This window comes from Sminthopsis crassicaudata, chromosome 2 (genome assembly GCF_048593235.1).
Source record: "Sminthopsis crassicaudata isolate SCR6 chromosome 2, ASM4859323v1, whole genome shotgun sequence".
Taxonomy (NCBI): Eukaryota; Metazoa; Chordata; class Mammalia; order Dasyuromorphia; family Dasyuridae; genus Sminthopsis; species Sminthopsis crassicaudata.
This window is the reverse complement of record NC_133618.1, coordinates 683,579,665-683,600,502: the sequence shown is the minus strand read 5'-3', so window position 1 is coordinate 683,600,502 and position 20,838 is coordinate 683,579,665. Positions and strand designations below refer to the sequence as shown.

The window sequence follows — 20,838 nt, the reverse complement described above, 5'->3', positions numbered from 1 at the left end:
ATTCCAAATGTGATCCAAAATTCCTCTCCCAGGGAAATCTGGAATCTCTCCCGTAACTCCTCCATCAAAGGAGTTTGTTGACACTAAAGAAAGAGGCCAGGATCTCTATGATGGTTATTAAAGTCCTTTAATTATCAAATCTTTTACTTCCATAAGGGCAAAGCCTAAAGTGCCTACCAGATGATTCAGTGGATTTCCACAAAAACCCAAAATTGTATCATGGTAATTACAGAAACCAAACCAAGGGAGCAGTTATAGCGCACCATTGTATACATTAATGCAATTTTGATTAAAGCTTTGATTCACAGCTCAGTACTGAGCCTGGTTCTACAACCTGTGTGCAATACCTGTGCTGCTGAATACTGGCCTAAAGCAAAACCATGTACCGGCCACTGTGTCCTTGTTTAGGACCTCCTTGTTATGGCTTTCATTGATAGGGACTCCATAAGTCTCTGAGCTGGTGGGTTTGAATAAGTTCCTAGATCACACACACACACACACACACACACACACATATACTTATTTATTTGCTGGACAGTGTCCTTGTAACAGCTTTCACTAATCAGGACCCACAGATCCACACCAAGTAGGACTGGTTCCCCAAAAGGGACTTTGATGGCCAGCAGTGAGAAGCTGCTAGAGAAGGACCAAAGAGAGAGGCTAGCAAGTTGGTGGCTGGATGTAGTCTTGATTCTAGTGCTGGAGGGAGCCCTAGGTGATAGAGTCTATATTACGTAGGTAGGTAGAGTTATATGGAAGTACTCAATTGTTTTGAACAAAAATGCTTAAAAAGAGACAACATTTCCAGGAGTGTTCGGTAGAAATAACACCAGATGTCCTAGAGTTGAATCAGGATTTAATTATCCTAGATTTAATTATGTATAGAAGACATAAAGTTCCTTGGCATGAACTGATTTGTAGCAGGTGATGAAATAACAATTCCTTTGGAATTAAAGTGTTTTATGAAGGTATTGCACTTTTAAACTTAGCTCAGAATTTTTCTTGGATTAAAAGTGACTGATTGGAAAACTGAATTTTTACATTTAACTGAGAGCAACATTGAACTTTTGAATTCATGAGCTTTTTCACCCACAGATTGTTGCTGGTTCTTTATTCTTGAAAAGTACAGATGCCATGGGGATGGGGGGCGGCAGTCGGTAGGTGATGCCTTACTTTGCAAATAAGTTTAATTTCAGAGAGGCAGAACTGTGCCAAGTCAGTCTCACTCTTTTAGGCATTTGAGTCCAGTGGCAAGACATAGGTCAAGGCAACTGGTAATGACTTCCCATTCTTACCTAATGAACAGACCTAACAACAACTGAGAGATTTTAGGTGCCAAAGTAATGGTTTTTCCATGGTTAGCAAAAAGATTACAAAGTTGAAAAATTTTACACTCTAATTTATATTCCAATTTGGTGTCACCTTTGGCAGCTGCCTCTCTCCATCTGTTGAGTGAGTCAAAGGTTTATTGATCAATGCACTTTCTGAACTCTTTTGGGAGAGTTTCCATTAAGAATACAGGACATGAAGAAACGATGAGCTAGTCACATGGTAAGGAAGAGGGAAGAAATCCATCACACTGGATTCGTCCTCTGGGTTTTGCTGTGAATGTTTTGAAATCTACGTTGTTGAAAACCATTTACATTCACAGACCTGGGCATCTGACACTTTTGTCACATTGCCTTTCTTGGTTTTGCTCACCTCAGTCTGTCTTTGTTCATTCATTTACATATCCCATTCTTCTCTGAATTCTTTATATCAGCTGTTTCCTATGGCACAGTATTCCAGTAATGTTCATGTACCACAATGTGTTCAGACATGCTCCAATTGATGAGCATCTATTTTCTCTTTTGCATCTGTTTCATTTTTTTGCTACCAAACTAACAAACACAGAAATGAATATTTGAGTGCAGCAAGAACTTTTCTTTCTCTGACTTGCTTAGAGTTGATGTCTTGCAGTGGGGTCTCTGTGTCACACAGTATGGCATCGGATCATTCTTTACTATATCATAATTCCAATGACTTCCCAGAATACTTGAACCATTTCACAAGTACATACATTGTACTACCGTGACTACAGCTCCTTAACAATATTTCTATCTTTTTTTATCTCTGCCAACTTGATGGATATAAGATGTAACCTCAGAATCGAAACCTTTCATTCTTTCTATTTTCTGCATGAAGAAACGGCAAGAAACCTATTTCACTAGTTCCACTAGCTGCACGGAGAGAACTGTTCACTTATGAATGACATGCAAGTCTTCTAAGTCAACAAAGATCTAGGTTTAAACCCCCTACATCTTGCTGCCTCTCCAGATTACCAATCACACTCAGGTTTAGTGAAGTTTTCTGGGTCATCACCCCAAGTTGAAACTGATTATCTAACAATACATGGCAATGAGGGGTAGGGTCCATCTTTAAGTTCCCCTTTCTTTGGCTTCTCAGGTCTGTAAAATGAAAGGATTTAGAGCTGGAAGAGACCTTAGGGATCACTTGGCCTAATATCCTACTTTTCAGATAAGGGAACAAAGGCCCAGATAATTTAAATTTCTTTATTGAGGTCATAGAGTAAAGAGCCAAAATTTCAACTCATGTCCTCTAACTACAGCTCAAATGCTCTTTCCTTCCCATGCTCCCTTTCAGGTAGGTGACCAGGTGGAGAACAAGGATCCAATATAGCCAAGAAGTGATCTGCAATCCCTAGTCATTTTTTGTTTATTTCTCCTTCCTCATCCCCTCCCTTACTTATAGTTAGAATCCCTGGAGTTTGGAAGGCATCAGCACCACACCTTCTCCCAGTGTTCTCTATCTAGAATTCCACTTTCCTCTTGGTCCTAATGCCTTTACTTTCAAACAAGAGAGCAAGAACTAAGAAGATGCTATTCTGCAGAATCTGACAATACTAAGTAAATATGGGCCTAATTTAGGCCATCTTACTTTTCTCCAAAGATAATGAAGTATTTGCTCTCCTACACAACAGCCATCGTGCAGACAAGTCAAATTGGGAAAGGAAAGGAGTGAAAAATGCATGACCGTCACTCTTTGTAAACAGCTGATAATCCTCTTGTATCTTGCCGGCCATGACAGACAACAGTTTCAAGAGTCATTACACATATGTATTAAGCATGTTAAACACTGGTGATGGAAAGAATGGTAAAAGACAATCCCTGATGAGAGGGAGAGACAACACACAATAAATATGGACAAATAAAGTATCTATTTCTATCGATCTACGATAGGTAATCCACAAGAATCATTGACAAACTGGAAGACATCCCAAGAAGAGCTGTGAATATCATGGAACAGAGAACATGCCAAATGAGGAACAGTTGAAAGAACTGAGACTGCTTATCCCAAAGAGAAAACTTGGTGGGCAACATGAAATAAATCTAAATATCTGAAAGGTTGTTGTCTTAAAGATGAATCCCACTTTTCCACTTCACCCTAGAGAGAATCCCGAGGACCAAGGAGGGAAAAACAGGCAGATTTCAGCCTGCTATGAAGAACAGTCCCAATCATGACCGGCCTTCCTAACAAGAGATGTCTGTGCAGGTATGAGTTTGGACTTCACTAAAGCTGAAGACCCTTCAAGTAACAAGGAGACAAGAAGTTGGCTTGATCTTCATTAGCACCCAAATGAATTTGATTAGAAACCTTTCTTCCCATTTATTAGTTTTTTTCTTAAAGAATAAAGAGATTTCCCATACTGTTTCTTGAATTGCTCCCTCATATCTAGCATATTGATCTCTCTATGGGAAACCATTACTCTGGTAAGTGGGCTGTTATCAGTACCTAGGACATTGTAGTTTTGCAGAGTGCACTTGATAAACAAAACAGATGCCCATCGTTTGAAATTTAGTTTGTTTTGATTTCCCTTTCAGGCTGGCAGAACATGAGCAACCATGGGAAATTTTTAAAATAGAAAGTGTAGAGCTCCTTGCTGGATCACAAACAACAGGAGCCAAAAACTATCTAAATCCAAAAGAAGTTCTTTGACTGCCTCAGATACTGACTGGAATGTTTGTTGAATTCATGATAGAACACAAAATTCTCCTAAATTGGCCCAATTTTTATGCCCTTGATGAAACAAATCTGATTTCTTCCCGTCAGTAAATATATTGTTCACAAAATGCTGACATGAGGTCTTTTTCTCATTTTGAAGACACTGTATTTCTACAATCATATGTATTTTCTCAGTTCTGCAGTCAAGCAAATTCTTTTTCTTTCGCAACCTGACTAGTAGGCAGGCATTATTTTATTTATCTCATCATTTTGTGAGTTATATAGTCTCACCCAAATTTAACCTTCACTAGTAACCTCCATGTTCCAGAGAAAGATATGTCCTCACTGAGCACATTCTAAGCATTCATTATGAATCCTCTAAGAGGATACTAGGTGATCCCTTGCAGAAAGCCTGCCCACAGTGATTTCCCAGAGGGATTGTACCCAGAATGAATTTTCTGCTAAGAACCTCCATTTCAATGCAATTCCTCATTCAGGTCAATTATAAGATTCCTCTATCTCACAGGAACTCTCTGATGATAAAGGATTGACTTTGACCTGACGGTAATAATTCCAATTTTAAGGTTTCTTTCGAATGTGAATTTTCTGATGTGCAATAAAACTTTCCCTCCATGTATAAGCCTTTCCACACTGGTTACATTCATAAGGTTTCTCTCCAGTGTGTTTTTTCAGATGTACAACAAGACTTTCCTTTTTTCTAAAAGCCTTGTCACACTGATCACATTCATAAGGGATCTCTCCAGTGTGGATTCTCTGATGTCGAGTAACACCTCCCTTTTTCCTAAAACTCTTTCCACACTGGTTACATTCATAAGGTTTCTCTCCAGTGTGGATTCTCTGATGTACCGTTAGGGATCCCCTTTCTGTAAAAGCCTTTCCACACAGATTACATTCAAAAGGTTTTTCTCCAGTGTGGATTCTCTGATGTCGAGTAAGACTTCCCCTCTCTGTAAAAGCCTTTCCACACTGCTTACACTCATGAGGTTTCTCTCCAGTATGAATTCTCTTGTGTAGATTAAGTGAGCCCTTTTCTCTAAAGGCCTTTCCACACTGGTTACATGCATAAGGTTTCTTTCCAGAGTGGATACTCTGATGTCGACGAAGATTATTCTTGTGTGTAAAAGCCATTCCACACTGATTACATTCATAAGCATTCCCTCCATTGTGAATTCTCTGATGTTCAGTAAAACTAACCTTCCCGATAAAAGCCTTTCCACACTGGTTACATTCATAAGGTTTTTTTCCAGTGTGAATTATCTTATGTGAGTTAAGTGAGCCCTTTGCGCTAAAGGCCTTTCCACATTGGTTACATTCATAAGGTTTCTTTCCAGTGTGAATTCTCTGATGTCGACGAAGATTACTCTTGTGTGTAAAAGCCTTTCCACAGTGATTACATTCATAAGATTTCTCTCCACTGTGAATTCTCTGATGTTCAGTGAAACTAAACTTCCCAGTAAAAGCCTTTCCACACTGGTTACATTTATAAGGTTTCTCTTGAGTGTGAATTCCCTTATGTTTCATAAATTCTGTACAGGATCTGAAGATCTTTTTAGGCTCATTACATTTATAAGATTTTCCTTCAGTGTGGACTTTTTGATGTGCAAGAAGATGAGCCCTCCGTGTAAAAGTTTTTCTACAATTTTCACAGGTATAATGCTTCTCTACAGGATAGATTGTCTCATGGGAGATACAGATTTTCCTCCACATGAAGTCACAGGGACCATCACTCATCAATCTTGGCTCATGACTTTCTACCAACCAAAGGTTTGGCTCTGCAGAAGTTTCCTTCAATTCAAGTCTGGTATCTCCTGAAAAAACAAAAAACAAAAACAAAAACAAAAACCCCTAACAATAAAACAAATGCATACACTAAAGAAATATATATATTCCTCTCCCTCCATCAGCAGAACATAAACTCAGTTACTTTCATTTTTTTAGGCAAAGAGAAAAATTTGGGGTAGAACCAATCATTTCAAAATCCCATTAGCTTACACATCTCAGGGATAACTTAATTTACTATGGGCTTCAAGTACAATTGCATTGGATGTTTCACAATACACCTGTTACAACAAAGGAAGTGCCTCCAATCTGTTATATGTTCAACTCTGGCCAGGAGCCCAAAATAACTGAGTGACTTGACCCCAATCCCAGAAGGTGAGACAAGAATTCAAACACTCTGAATGAGTATGCTCTGTCCACAGTACTTGACAAATTATTTCCATTTTCAAACTTTATTTTTCATTGTTTGTACTCTTGCAGCAGTGCTAAAACCTATTGAAAATCAAGGTCATTCGGCTCAACAGAGACCAAAAACACACCTTAAAGTGCCATTCACTGAAATACTAAGGTGTGTTCTAATTTCAACTTAGACTATGTGTCATTTCTTTACTATCTGGCACTTTCTCAAAGAAACGAGTTTGCTCCTTGGGTGGGTCATTCAATAGAGTTTCAGTGAAAGTGTACTTTATTAGGGGATGGAAAAAACAAAGTTACATCTGAAGAAATTCGATACTTTGGAAATGCCATCAGCATTCAGAGAGAGAACTATGGACACTCAATGTGGATGAAAAAGAAATGCTATACTTTCAAAAAATTTTTCTTTTAATATATACATTATCTAAAATAAAAGAACAACACAATGCAATATTTTCAATTGACCTTTGGGGACTTCTGCCATTTAATGTAATGCATGCCATGAGCCAATACAAATATAAATCTTTTTTCATGGTAATTTGCAATTGATTTTGACTGCTTAGGATTTAAAAGAATGAATTTCCACCTCACATGTGTGTGACCTTTTTCATCACATGCTATTTCTAAATCTGAACACAGCTGGTGGTGCGGTGGATAGAACAATAGGCCTTAAGACCTGAAGACCTGGGTTTTAACCCCACCTGAGTCTTGGGATCTCTTCTTGTTGTTTAGGGGACCTTGCTTCAGGTTGTTTATCTGTAAAATGGGTTCTCATAAAGATAAAAGCTCCCTTCAACCTTATCCATTTTACAGATGGGGAAACGAAGACTCAGTAACTGGCCCAAGAAGCCACTGCTGAGAAATATCTGAAAAAGAATTGCAAGGCTGGTCTCTCTCCCCAAAACCCAGCATTTACTTCCTGGTAACTCCAAGAAGCCTCTGGTAACTCTCATATCCCTACTTTGACCTCACTTACCTGGAAACCAGTTCTTCAGGCCTACTGGGTCCAGCTTCCAGGGGGCTTCCCTTTGGTTAAAATAAGAGATCACATCTTCTCTGGGAACTGGAAGTCCTGGACATGGAAATCAGGGAGGGATGAAGGAGAGAAGTTTGAAACTTAGTTCTCTTTAGGGGGTGAGGATCCAAGGCTGCTCCATTCTGAGATTCAGCCCATTACATTCACACATAGGAGTCTATACTCACTCATTAGTGCTTATTTAACCAAAATGGGATGAGCCAAGTTATCCTCTTGTAAAACTTGTCCTGAGAAGGAGCCACAGCCTCTGAGCCCTCTGTCCCCAGTCCCAGCAGGTGACATTCTGGCAGAAACTTCTAACCCCATGATTGGTAAAGGGGGTCCTTGAGCCAGAGCAGCCCGGAACCTGAGCAACAGAGCCTTGGTCGTGATACAAAGAAGGATGGATTCCTCCCAGAGTACCCGTTATCTACAAGTTAGAGGAGCTGGTAGTGAATAGAGACAGAGCTGGGCATAGGGCCAAGAGTGCCTCAGGTTAAATCAAGCCTCAATTAAGAGTTGTACATTCCTTGGTAAGTATTTAAATTCTGTTTACCTCCGTTTCCTCATTCAGAGAAAGAATAAATAGCAATTGTGCAGCATACATACATACTTACACAAACACACACCTATTTTATATAGTGGGAGCCATCTCTAGGGTTGGTTCAGGCAAAGGGAAGCAAAGAAATTCCCCTGATTATGTTGTTCTCTATTTGAAAGACAATGGTTTGTTGTAGATTTACACTTTTGTGTGCAGTTATCATTTTCGATTGTACCGTGTTAGGGAAATGCTTGTTTTATTCAGTAAATTAAAAATGAAACTAAAAATTACGTCACTTTATCCTCACAATAACCTTGCAAGTTAAGTGAAGTTATTATGTAATGCTATAGTGGGCAATGTTACTTAGGTACGGCTACCATTGCACAGACATAGTTGCGAGTTTGTATAAGTATGTATGCTACATGATTCCTATTTATCGGTTCTCTCTCTGAATGTAGACTGCATCTTCATTTGTCCTTTATGGTTAATTTGGGAACTTAGAATGGTCCAAATATGAAATTTCCTCCAGCTCTTAAAAGAACATTGTTCCTCTATGTAAAGAACTCACACCTGGCAAAGAGCAGGTAAAAATAGATGCTCATCCCTTCCATTTCTTTCCCACTCCGGTGCTGGAATTTGAGGGCAGTAAGAAGGAAGATTAGGGACAAACAGCAGGACAGGGCATGCTTTGGGCTACAACCTGACGCTTGCTACAGAGAATATTCCAAATACTAGATGCAGGCCAAAGAGTTATGGGTCGTGAGCAAAAGCTGCTCGAGCTGGTTGCAGAGCTTTGGCAGATGAAATTTATCCAGGGAGAGTGTCAGTGAGATAACTTCTCAGGTTAGTCCCATGTCTGAGACGCTTCCCCACTGACTGAATATTTCACCTGAAGTTACCTTGAACTGCTAAGAGACAGCTTCAGGAGCAACAAAGGAAGCCCTCAGGTTCCTATCATACAGTGCAAAGGCACTGTGCAGGAACATCAGCCTGCAGGACGTCCCGGTTTCTTGGACACAGGAGCCCAGCATTCTTCCTTTTCTGGTCACTGCTCACTGATAACCCCCCCCAAAACTCTGCACCCCAGGAAATGAAGATATGCCCTTTGATTGAAGATTCAGTTATCCAGGGAAATGTCCTTACCCAGGGACAGCAGGTTCCGGACATTCTCCAGCATGACCTCCTTGTACAGCTCCTTCTGAGGAGGGTCCAAGAGGCCCCACTCCTCCCGGGTGAAGTCCACAGCCACATCCCTGAATGTCACCAAGGCCTAAAGCACCAAAAGTTGTAAAATGCAGAGCTGAAAAACCCTTCCGAGTTAACGTGCTCACCTCGCACCAGCTGAAGCGCAGAGGTGGTCAGACCCTTTATGAATGTCACTCAGGTCCTGGAACCACGGTCATTAAGACTGAAGTTTGAGAGAAGTTTTAAGATCAGGTGGAAGAAAGCTTAGAACCGTCCTATTACAAAAGGTGTCTCCTGCAGAATCAGGAAGAAAGTTTTGTTTTGTTTTTTCTGTGAGGTAGATAGATATGTGGAGGAGAACTAGAGGGTGATGGGGAATTGCCTCCTCAGGAGAAATGATATGTCATATGTTCTCAAGAAAATTCTGCAAAGAGAAGCTGGCAAAATAGCATATTCTGGGGCAAAAAAGGTTTATGTGCTCACTTAACTGAGGATGAAATTTAGAAGATTTATGGCGCCTTCTAACAGAACAACATTTCTTTGCAACACATAGTATTTCTACAAAGGTCAACCATTAGGGAATAGAGAATCTTCACATAAGTGGAAAAAGGCAGAAATGACCAAAGCACTCTTTCATTCCATAATAAATAAAAATAGAAACTGGGTCAGGAGCCATCCACAAAAGATATAAACCCAAATGAAGATGCAACAGTGACATTAAATAATGTTTAATTATTAATTAATTAATTAAAGAACAAAAATATCAGAAGCATGGTAACTTCAGAAAACAGTGATGATGACATCACCTCAAAATGTCAGGGATTCAGAGGGAAAATACAGACTTTTCAATCATTTATTAAGAATATAGAAACATATGAACTTTGTTGTTATTTTTTTTTGGTCATTAAAATAGTTTTTTGGGAGTCTGATTGGTATAGCACTAAATAAATAGATTAGTTTAGGGAGTATTATCATCTTTATTATATTTGCTCACCTTATCTAAGAGCATTTAATATTTTTCCAATTGGTTAGATCTGACTTTGTGTGAAAAGTGTTTTGTACTTTTGCTCATATAATTCTTAATTTTCCTTTGGCAGATAGATTCCCAAATATTTTATGCTATTGACAGTTACTTTAAATGGAATTTCTCTTTGTATCTCTAACTGTTGGATTTTGTTAGTGATATATAAGAATGATGATTATTTTGTATTCTGCAACTTTGCTAAAGGTGTGGATTCTTTCTATTAGCTTTTTTAGTAGAATCTCTGGGGTTCTCTTAAATATAGCATCATATCATCAGCAAAGAGTGATAATTTGGTTTCCTCATTACCTACTCTAATTCCTTTGATCGCTTTCTCAACTCTTATTGCCGAAGCTAGCATTTCTAATACAATATTGAATAGTAATGGTGATAGAGGGCAACCTTGTTTCACTCCTGATCTTACTGGGAATGGTTTGTTTATTCCCATTACATATGATGCTTACTGATGTTTTTAAATAGATGCTCCTGAGTATTTTAAGAAAAAGCCCATTTATTTCTATATTCTTAAATGTTTTTAATAGGAATGGATGTTGTATTTTATCAAATGCTTTCTCTGCGTCTATTGAGTTGATCATATAGTTTTTGTTAATTTGATTATTAATATGGCCAATTATACTAATAGTTTTCCTAATATTGAACCAGCCCTGCATTCATGGTATGAATCTACTTGGTCATGGTGTATTACCCTGGGAATGATTTTCTGTAGTCTTTTTGCTAATATTTTATTTAAGATTTTAAGCATCGATATTCATTAGGGAGATTGGTCTATAATTTTCATCTCTAGATGAACAAAATTCAACTGGAAGAACAAAAGATCAAGACTTTCAAGGGAACTAATGAAAAAAGAAAACAAATGAAGGTTAGACCTAGCTGTACCAGATCTAAAATTATATTATAAAGCAGCAGTTACCAAAACAATTTGGTATTGGCTAAGAAATAGACTAGTTGATCAGTGGAACAGGTTAGGTTCACACTACAAAATACTCAATAACTTTAATAATCTAGTGTTTGACAAACCCAAAGACCCCAGCTTTTGGGATAAGAATTCACTGTTTCACAAAAACTGCTTGGAAAATTGGAAGTTAGTATGGCAGAAATTAGGCATTGACCTACACTTAACACTGTACACCAAGATAAGGTCAAAATGGGTTCATGACCTTGACATAAAGAACAAGATTATAAATAAATTAGAGGAACATAGATAGTTTACCTCTCAGACTTGTGGAGAAGGAAAGAATTTATGACCAAAGAAGAATTAGAGATCATTATTGATCACAAAATAGAAAATTTTGATTATATCAAATTGAAAAGTTTTTGTACAAACAAAACTAATACAGACAAGATTAGAAGGGAAGCAACAAACTGGGAAAACATATTTACAGTTAAAGGTTCTGATAAAGGCCTCATTTCCAAAATATATAGAGAACTGACTCTAATTTTTTTAAGAAATCTCCAATTGATAAACGATCAAAGGATATAAACAGACAATTCTCAGACAAAGAAATTGAAACTATTTCTAGGCATATGAAAAGATCCTCCAAGTCATTATTAATCAGAGCAATGCAAATTAAGACAACTCTGAGATACCACTACACACATGTCAGATTGGCTAGAATGATAGGGAAAGAAAATGTGGAATATTGGAGAAGATGTGGGAAAACAGGGACACTGATACATTGTTGGTGGAATTGTGAATATATCCAGCCATTCTGGAGAGCAATTTGGAACTATGCTCAAAAAGTGATCAAACTGTGCATCCCCTTTAACCCAGCAGTGTCACTACTCGGCTTATATCCCAAAGAGATCTTAAAGAAGGGAAAGGGACCTGTATGTTCAAGAATGTTTGTGGCAGCTCTCTTTGTAGTGGCCAGAAACTGGAAACTAAGTGGCCATCCATCAATTGGGGAATGGCTGAATACATTGTGGTATATGAATGTTATGGAATCTTGTTGTTTTGTAAGGATGATTTCAGAAAGGACTTACATGAACTGATGCTGAGTGAAATGAGCAGGACCAGGAGATCATTATATACTTCAACAACAATACTGTATGATGGTCAATTCTGATGGACGTGGGTTTCTTCAACAATGAGATGAAACAAATTAATTCTAATAAATCAGTAATGAATTGAACCAGCTACACCCAGTGAAAGAACTCTGGGAGATGACTGTGAACATAGAATTCCCAATACCTCTGTTTTTGTCCGCTTGTATTTTTGATTTCCTTCACAGGTTAATCGTACACTACTTCAAAGCCTGATTCTTCTTGTGCAGCAAAATAACCGTATGGACATGTATACATATATTGTATTTAACATATACTTTAACATATTTAACATGTATTGGTCTGCCTGCAATCTGGGGGAGTGGGTAGGGGGAAGGAAGGGAAAAATTGGAACAAAAGGTTTTGCAACTGTCAATGCTGAAAAAAGTATCCATGCATATATCTTTTAAATAAAAAGCTATTTAAAAAAAAAAAGAAGAAGAAGAAAAGAAAAGAAAGCAATCCTAAAAGAAATGAAGGCTAACCTAAAAGCTGGAAAAATGTTCAATATATATTCAGCTATAAATGCAGTAGAATGACTCATACCTTCAAGCACTGCTTGCCTCAGGAAGAGTTTGGGCACAAATTCAATGAGAATTCCTGGAAATCTAAAAGCAAGGGTTAAACATCTTTATAAATGATATGACAGTACTTGAGGGGAAAAAGAAATGAAACAGAAACAAGTGAAAGAATCAAAGCAGGGACAGAATGGAAGAGGACCCCTCCACCCCCCAAACACCTTTAAGAAATGATTAAACAAATCTCAGAGCATCAAAAGCCAAAAAAATCTTCCAGCTGATGGTGGTTTGGTAGGAGGGGTTTGGAGCACCAGTGTGGCTCAGGCTGCATGGGCACATGCTAGGACCCAGAACTGGCAGATGATCTCTCGATCCTCTTAGGCTGAGAAAAGTTTGGCCCCCAAAGGTGGGAGAGGCGCCCTGACAAGCCAGGACCTTTCTTTGGGAGCCCCTGAATCGATAGCAGCAATGGTAGGAATGCCTGCAGCCAGAGCTTCTGGAGGTCTTATAGTGTAGGTGGGGGGCATCAGACCCTGTTTCGAAGGAGGTTGCAGCTAGCACTGGAGCAGGACTGTCCTGCTTTGCCCAGACTTAGATCTAGTGGTAGGAATGATTCACAGTGCAGGTCCAGAAGGATCTCTGAAAATCCCTGAAGCTTTGGATAGTGCACCCTCCACACTGAAAATGGAGCCCTTCTTTAACCAAGAGTTATAGCCAAGTCACAGGCTGGGAAAGTGAACAAACAGAAAAAGATTCTGACCACAGAAACCTATTTAACAAGAAAGATCAAAGTACACATTCAGAAAAAGATAACAAAGTCAAAGCTCCTACATTCAAAGTCTCCAAGGAAAAAAACTGGTCTCAGGCCATGGAAAAACTTTAAAAAGATAATGAAAATCAAATAAGAAAGAGAGAGGAAAAATTGAAAAGAGAAATGAGAGTAATGCAAAAGGTAATGCAAAAAGGCAATGAGCTATGTAACAGGGATAAACTGGAAGCATTCCCAAGAAGATCAGGGTTGCAACAAGGTTGATTATTGTCACTGCTGTTATTCAACACTGTACTAGAAATGTTCATTTTAGCAATAAAAGAAAAAGAAAATAAAGGAATTGGAGTAGGTACTGAGGAAACAAAACTAAGACTCTTTGAAGATTATGACATGATGGTATATTTAGAGAATCCTAGAGAATCAAGTAAAAAAAAATTAGCTAAAACAATTAACAATTTTAGCAAAAGTATAGGACATAAAATACAACCCCATAAATTATTGGCATTTCTATGTTACCAACAAAGCCCAGCAGCAAGAGAGTGAATGAAAAATCCCATTTAAAATAACTGGAAATATTATAAAATATTTAGGAGTCTACCTGCCAAGACAAAGCCAGAAACTATATGAACAATTACAAAAAACTTTTCAACCAAATAAAGTTTAGATTGAAACAACTGGAAGAATATCAATTGCTCATGGATAGGCCAAATATAATAAAAATGACAATTCCATCTAAGTTAACCTACTTAGATAATGTCATACCATCAAACTGTCAAGAAATTATTTTCCAGAACTAGAAAAAATAATAGCAAAATTCATCTGGAAGAACTAAAGATCAAGATTATAAAGGGAATTAACGAAGGAAAAAATACAAAGGACAGTGGCCTGGCAGTATCAGACCTAAAATTAATTTAAAGCTGTGCTCCTCAAAATCACATGTTACTGACTAAAAAAAGAATGGCAGATTGGTGAAAGAGGTTAGATTTATGGTACAGTAATTCATAACCATGGAAAAGTTTAATAAACCCAAAGATTCCAGCTTCTGGGATAGGAACTCACTATTTGAGAAAAATTGTGAGAAAACTGGAAATTACTAAGGCAGAAAATAGACATAGATCAACATCTCACACCTTATATCAAGATAAGGTCAAAATGCATGCAAGATTTAGGTGTAAAGGATGATGATATAAGCAAATCAGGAGAACAAAGGATAGTTTACCTCTCAGATCTTTGGAAAAGAAAGGAATTTATGGCCAAAGAACTAGAAAACATTATGAAATGCAAAATGAATAATTTTGATTATGTTGAATTAAGCCAATGCAGCCAAGAGTAGAAGGGAAGCAGAAAATGGGGAAATTTTTTACAGTGAGTGTGTCTGGTAAAGCCCTCATTTTTAAAATATGTAGAGAACTGTGTCAAATTCAAAATAATACAAATCATTCCCCAGTTAATAAATGGTCAAAGGATATAAACATACAATTTTTATATGAAGAAATTAAAGCCATTTCTTGTTCTTTAAAAAAAATGATCTAAATCACTATTTTTGAGAGAAATGCAAATTAAAACAACTCTGAGGGACCACTTCCCATTTCTCAGATTGCCTGAGATGATAGGAAAAAATAATGATAAATGTTGGCGGGGATGTGGGAAAACTGGGACACTAATGCATAGTTGATGAAGTTGTGAACTGATCCAAACATTTTTGAGACCAAATTGGAAGTATGCCCAAAAGAGCTATCAAAGTGTGCATACTTTTTGATTCAGCAGTGTCTGTACTGGGCCTGTAACTGAAAGATATAAGAGGGAAAACTACTGTACTGGCAGAAAAGGAAAGGGGATGTATAATGGGACAAAATAGATCACATGAAGAGGCATAAAAGACTAATACAGAAGAGGGAAAGAAGGGAGGGGAATGAGCGTTGTCTGAAACTGGATCTCTTCAGTTTGGGCTCTAAGAGAGAATAATCATTTAGTTGAGTATAGAAATTGATCTTACCCTATAAAGAGGTAGGAGAAAAAAGAAAGAAAAGAGAGGGGCTGGATAAAAGGGGGAGCAGAAATACTAGGAGAAGGGGGTAAATGAAGGGGCAGAAGGGTGATAGAAGATAGGGCTGGTGGGGAGAGGGTTAAAAAGCAAAACACTAGTAAGGAGGAGCAAAATAGAAAGAGAGAACAAAAGTATATACAGGGGAGAAAATAGGATGGATGGAAATAGAAAGTTGGTCATCATAACTGTGAATGTCAATGGGATGAACTCTCTCATAAAGTGGAATCCAATAGCAGAGTGGATTTAAAGACAGAATCCTACAATATGTTGTTTGCCAGAAACACATTTAACACAGAGAGACACATACACAGTAAAGACAAAAGGCTGGAACAGAAGCAATTATACTTCATTAGAAGTAACAAAAGAAAACCTTGGGTAGTCATGATCTCAAACAAAGCAAAAGCAAAACTAGATCTAATTAAAAGAGATAAGGAAGGACAGTATTTGTTAAAGGGTATAATGAAGTATTGAAAGAGTCAAAACTGTATATGTGCCAAGTGATAGAGCACCCAAATTTCTAGTGAAGATATTAAGCCAGTTATAGGAAGAAATGGACAGTAAAATGTATTTGTGGGGAACCTCAACATTCCCCTCCCATAATCACACAAATCTAACTGCAAAATAAACAAGAAACTAGGGAGGTTAATAGGATCCTGGGAAACCTATTTGAATGTGGACAGAAAGGAATGCATCTTTTTTATCAGCAGTACATAGCACTTAGAGCATGAAACGTAATATTCTTTAGCTTTGACAAATAAGAAATTTTATTTAACTTGAGTGCTTCCTTTCTTTTTCTTGCTTTCTCAATGGGAGGGCATGGCAGAAAGCAAAGAGAGAGGCTCATTTTTGTTTTAAAATATGAAAATTTGAATTAAAAAAATTAAGTAAACCAAAACTTTTTACCCACATCTAACTACATAAGTAAAAAATGCCAAAGTCTGCTGTAAGGATCAGGGGAGATATCAGGAAGGTGCTTAGCTCAGTATCTGGCCCTTAGTAGGTGCTTCATAAATGGGCAGACTTGAAATCAGATTACCAACTCGCCCACTGGCTGTCAGAGGTAGCACCCTCCCCACTGACCTCATCAGCCTCCATGAAAGGGCCCCCATCTCCTGCAATGCTGTTCCTCCCCTACGACACGGTTAGATCAGGTTTTTTTATTTCCCTGAAAAGGGGACAAAGCTGTCCCAGAGGCAGGCAGACAGAGTGGGCAGAGGCTCCCGGTGCCTCCCTTCAGGCAGGATTCTGAGGGGCTCTGGACAAAGCCCGGAGGCTGCCGGGAGGCCTCAGGATCCACCCCTGGGGACCCCGCAGATGTGACAGGTTGCCCAAGGTGCCCCATCGCCACCCCCTGCTCTGCTGACCAGTGAGCTCCCCCATGGAAGCCACAGGAGCCTTGTGCACTCAGGCTGAAGAACTGCTTCCTGACTGGGCGCCCTCTCTGTGCTGTGCTCAGGTAAGTCTCCCTTTACTGGTGGGAGGAGCGGCAGGGTCTGACTGTGGCCCAACATCCCAACTAAGCACTGCCGGGGGTCAGCGCCGTCAGAGAACCTCTTCCAGGTCACACCCGGAGCTGCTGGAGGCGACAGCAGGGTCCCAGCTTCCCAGAAACGCCCCGAGACTCGCTGCGGCGGCTCCTTTCTGGCTGCGTTCTCTGCCAGCGCCTGGCGCTCTGCTCGGGGGAACCCCAACGACACCCCGGGAACGGCCGGCAGGGCCGGGGCCCAGAAGTGCACTCACCTGCGGGTGTCTGCGGCTCCCGGGGCGCATTCCCTCCGGCTCCAGGCTCCCTCTGCCCGAGGAAAAGGAACCACAGTGACCGTCTGTCCCGTTCTCCTGCCTGCCCTCCCGCCTTTACGCCCCTCGGATGCAGCAGCCAGAGGTCACCCGGCCCCCGGGAAGGGTTTTAATTAGGTGCTTTTCTGCTAACTATCAGTCAGCCCGGAGTCTCCTGGAAAGTCCCGAAGCAGAGGCCATCTGCATTCCCCCCGCCTTGCCCCCTTTAGTCCCAGGCTGCCGCTGGCTCTTTGGGGCGCTCGCAATGTCGCCATTTGATTTTCCCTCCAGTTTGGGGGTCTGCGTTTGACTCAGAATCGGCTCGGGCCAGACCTTGGGCCTCCGCAGACTGAGCTGCAGAGGGAGAAGCAGCTCGAGGGCCAGAGGGCTTTCTTAGTGGCAAAGGCCAGCCCAGGGGGATTTGCGGAGGGTGAGGTCCCCCAAGGCTGACAAAGGTCCTGCCCTGCCCTCAAGGGAGCTGAAGGAGGGAAGCAGCAGGGGAAGACTCCCCCCCCCTCCTCCTGAGACCCCAAAGGCACAAAGGGCTTGGGATCCCGGGTAGGAGGAGCCGTCAGTGCCCCAGAGGCTCTGGCTCAGAGCTCTCCTCTCTCCCGGTTCTCTGCCCTTCCCAACGGCCGCACTGCCGCCTTGACAACGCAATGGCTGCTTGATGCGGAGCGAGGGCAGGCGGAGGTGGGGCAGGCTCTGGCCCTGGCACCACCAAGGAGTGGCTGCGGAAGCCAGGGAGGGCTCCAAGAGAAGAGGGGCCAGGGGAGGGGGAGCTCTGGGCCGAGGGCCTGGCAGACCGATCTGGGCCCGGGAGGGAGGGACGCTGGGCCTGGGAGAGGACGACGCCGGGGAGCTGGGGAGGACGGCGGCGGCTCGGCCGGAGCCTGGGAGCCCGAGGGCTCGGATAAGGGAGCGGCGAAGAGCGTTGGTCCCGGGTTCTGGGGGCGCTCCTGGCCATGAGAAGGCGGGATTCTTAGAGCGATGCGGCCGAGGGAGGACCTCGCTCTCTCGGAAGGGGCCGGAGGCGGGAATCGGGGTCCCGGCTCCGGGGGTCGGACAGTGACTGGGGGGGGGGGAGCTCACCCGCCAGCGGGACCGAGGCTGCTCCCGGCGAGCCGGGACCCTCCCCAGAGCTCCGGGAGACCCCGCCCGGGCCGGCCCCGGAAGCAGCGAGCGTGGGGGGCGCGGGCCCAGACCTACCCGGGAGAGGCGCGCACGGGGCCGGCTTCCAGAAGTCAAAGCGATCCGAGCTCCCGGGAGGAGGACGAGCCCCAGGCGGCAGCAGACGCGGCTCCGACGCTTCCGGCTTCTCGCCAAGCCCTCCGGGAGCATCTTCCTGGTCCTCGAGCCCCGCCCCGTCCATCCCCCAGGAGGGCGGAGCCTTCTCTCCCGCGCAGGCCAGAACTGCAGGCCCCGCCCCCGGCTCCTCCCAGGCCTCCCCGCTGCGGCCACCGCCCCCTTTCCCGATCTTCCCCCTCCTCTCTGGTTTGCGTCTGGAAGTCCTCCCCGGAGCCCCTCCCTCCCCGGAGCCCCTCTCCCAGTCCTCCCTGGAGCCCCTCCCTCCCCGGAGCCCCTCTCCCAGTCCTCCCTGGAGCCCCTCCCTCCCCGGAGCCCCTCCCTCTCCGGAGCCCCTCCCTCCCCGGAGCCCCTCTCCCAGTCCTCCCCGGAGCCCCTCCCTCCCCGGAGCCCCTCTCCCAGTCCTCCCCGGAGCCCCTCCCTCCCCGGAGCCCCTCTCCCAGTCCTCCCCGGAGCCCCTCCCTCCCCGGAGCCCCTCTCCCAGTCCTCCCCGGAGCCCCTCCCTCCCCGGAGCCCCTCTCCCAGTCCTCCCCGGAGCCCCTCTCCCAGTCCTCCCCGGAGCCCCTCTCCCAGTCCTCCCCGGAGCCCCTCCCTCCCCGGAGCCCCTCTCCCAGTCCTCCCCGGAGCCCCTCCCTCCCTGGAGCCCCTCTTCCAGTCCTCCCCGGAGCCCCTCCCTCCCTGGAGCCCCTCCCTCCCCGGAGCCCCTCCCGGGAGGGAAGAGAAGTGAAGGCTTCGCCTTCCCGAGCCAACCGATCCCGCAATAATGAGCATTCAGTTTGCAATCCCCACTTCAGACGGACTTCCCCAAATCCCAGGCAAAAACCTTCAGAAAGTGAAGGAGAAGAGACTGGAACTCCGGACCCGGAACCCAAGCCGGCAAGTTCACAAAGCGCCTGCAGAGCAGGGGCAGGGTCCCCTCTCCCGCCTGTCCGACGCCACCTTAGAGTCCCACAGGCAGGGAGAAGCCATAGGTAGAAATCAGCTCAGCTCCATGGTCCCCCCCCCCCCCGGGAGGTGGTCCAGCCCGAAATCCAAGCCCTGGCAAACCCCGGAGACCCCACCTCCAGAGAGGCCCAACAGTCTCACCCTGCCGAGCCCTGCCCGCAATCCCTGCCTTGTCCAATCCTCCCCATCAGGTCTCCGGATGGGGCGCCCCAGGCCACTGCCTTCTTTGGTCTGCCCTCCACGGCACTGTCTCCTGCTGTCTCCCCTAACTCCCCGTGCTTCCCGACCCCACTATTCCTTAAAGCCAGCTCTCAGGGTGCTAAGTGCTTTCATCTTGGGCTGTTTCCTTTCTGACAAATGACAAGTCCCTTAGGGGAATTTCCCATCGTTATTAAAGCCCCTTTCTCTGCTCTCCCACTCTATACGTGGCGCCTCCCTTTTTCCAACACTCTGGCCCATCAATAATCCTTAACAATTTTAGGTTTCAATATTACAATGTGCCACACTTAACACCATATACCAAGATAAGATCAAAATGGGTCCATGATTTAGGCATAAAGAGGGAGATAATAAATAGATTAGAGGAACAGAGGATAATCTACCTCTCAGACTTGTGGAGGAGGAAGGAATTTATGACCAGAGGAGAACTAGAGATCATTATTGATCACAAAATAGAAGATTTTGATTACATCAAACTAAAAAGTTTCTGTACAAATAATACTAATGCAAACAAGATTAGAAGGGAAGTAACAAATTGGGAAAATATTTTTAAAAACAAAGGTTCTGACAAAGGTCTCATTTCCAAAATATATAGAGAACTGACCCTGATTTATAAGAAACCAAACCATTCTCCAATTGATAAATGGTCGAAGGATATGAACAGACAATTCTCAGAGGAAGAAATTGAAACTATATCCACTCACATGAAAGAGTGTTCCAAATCACTACTGATCAGAGAAATGCAAATTAAGACCACTCTGAGATACCACTACACACCTGTCAGATTGGCTAAGATGACAGGAACAAATAATGATAAATGTTGGAGGGGATGTGGGGAAATTGGGACACTAATACATTGCTGGTGGAGTTGCGAAAGAATCCAGCCATTCTGGAGAGCAATCTGGAATTATGCCCAAAAAGTTATCAAACTGTGCATACCCTTTGACCCAGCAGCGCTACTACTGGGATTATATCCCAAAGAAATACTAAAGAGCGGAAAGAGTCATATATGTGCCAAAATGTTTGTGGCAGCTCTTTTTGTTGTCGCTAGAAACTGGAAGATGAATGGATGTCCATCGGTTGGAGAATGGTTGGGTAAATTGTGGTATATGAAGGTTATGGAATATTATTGCTCTGTAAGAAATGACCAGCAGGAGGAATACAGAGAGGCCTGGAGAGACTTAAATCAACTGATGCTGAGTGAAATGAGCAGAACC

At 42.6% G+C, this 20,838-nt stretch overlaps 2 protein-coding genes across 5 annotated transcripts in view; one reads left to right on the top strand and one right to left on the bottom strand.

Annotated features, from left to right (window-relative positions):
- Positions 1-20,838, top strand: part of LOC141559139 (KRAB domain-containing protein 5-like) — a 129,243-nt gene that overhangs the window by 80,266 nt on the left and 28,139 nt on the right. The gene's annotated exons all lie outside the window — the stretch shown is intronic.
- Positions 112-18,623, bottom strand: LOC141559140 (uncharacterized). 4 transcript variants are annotated; one of them, XM_074297270.1, is made up of 7 exons: positions 18,362-18,437; positions 17,117-17,168; positions 12,589-12,650; positions 11,983-12,078; positions 8,916-9,042; positions 7,193-7,288; positions 112-5,831 (listed from the first exon to the last, which is right to left on the bottom strand). In XM_074297270.1, the coding sequence occupies exons 4-7, from the start codon at positions 12,022-12,024 to the stop codon at positions 4,582-4,584; spliced, it is 1,515 nt and encodes a 504-aa protein (XP_074153371.1). In that variant the 5' UTR covers positions 12,025-12,078; positions 12,589-12,650; positions 17,117-17,168; positions 18,362-18,437; the 3' UTR covers positions 112-4,581. The 4 variants fall into 4 exon arrangements, with proteins under 4 accessions (XP_074153371.1, XP_074153373.1, XP_074153372.1 ...); XM_074297272.1 differs by lacking the exon at positions 11,983-12,078; XM_074297271.1 differs by lacking the exons at positions 11,983-12,078; positions 12,589-12,650 and having other exon boundaries at positions 18,362-18,483.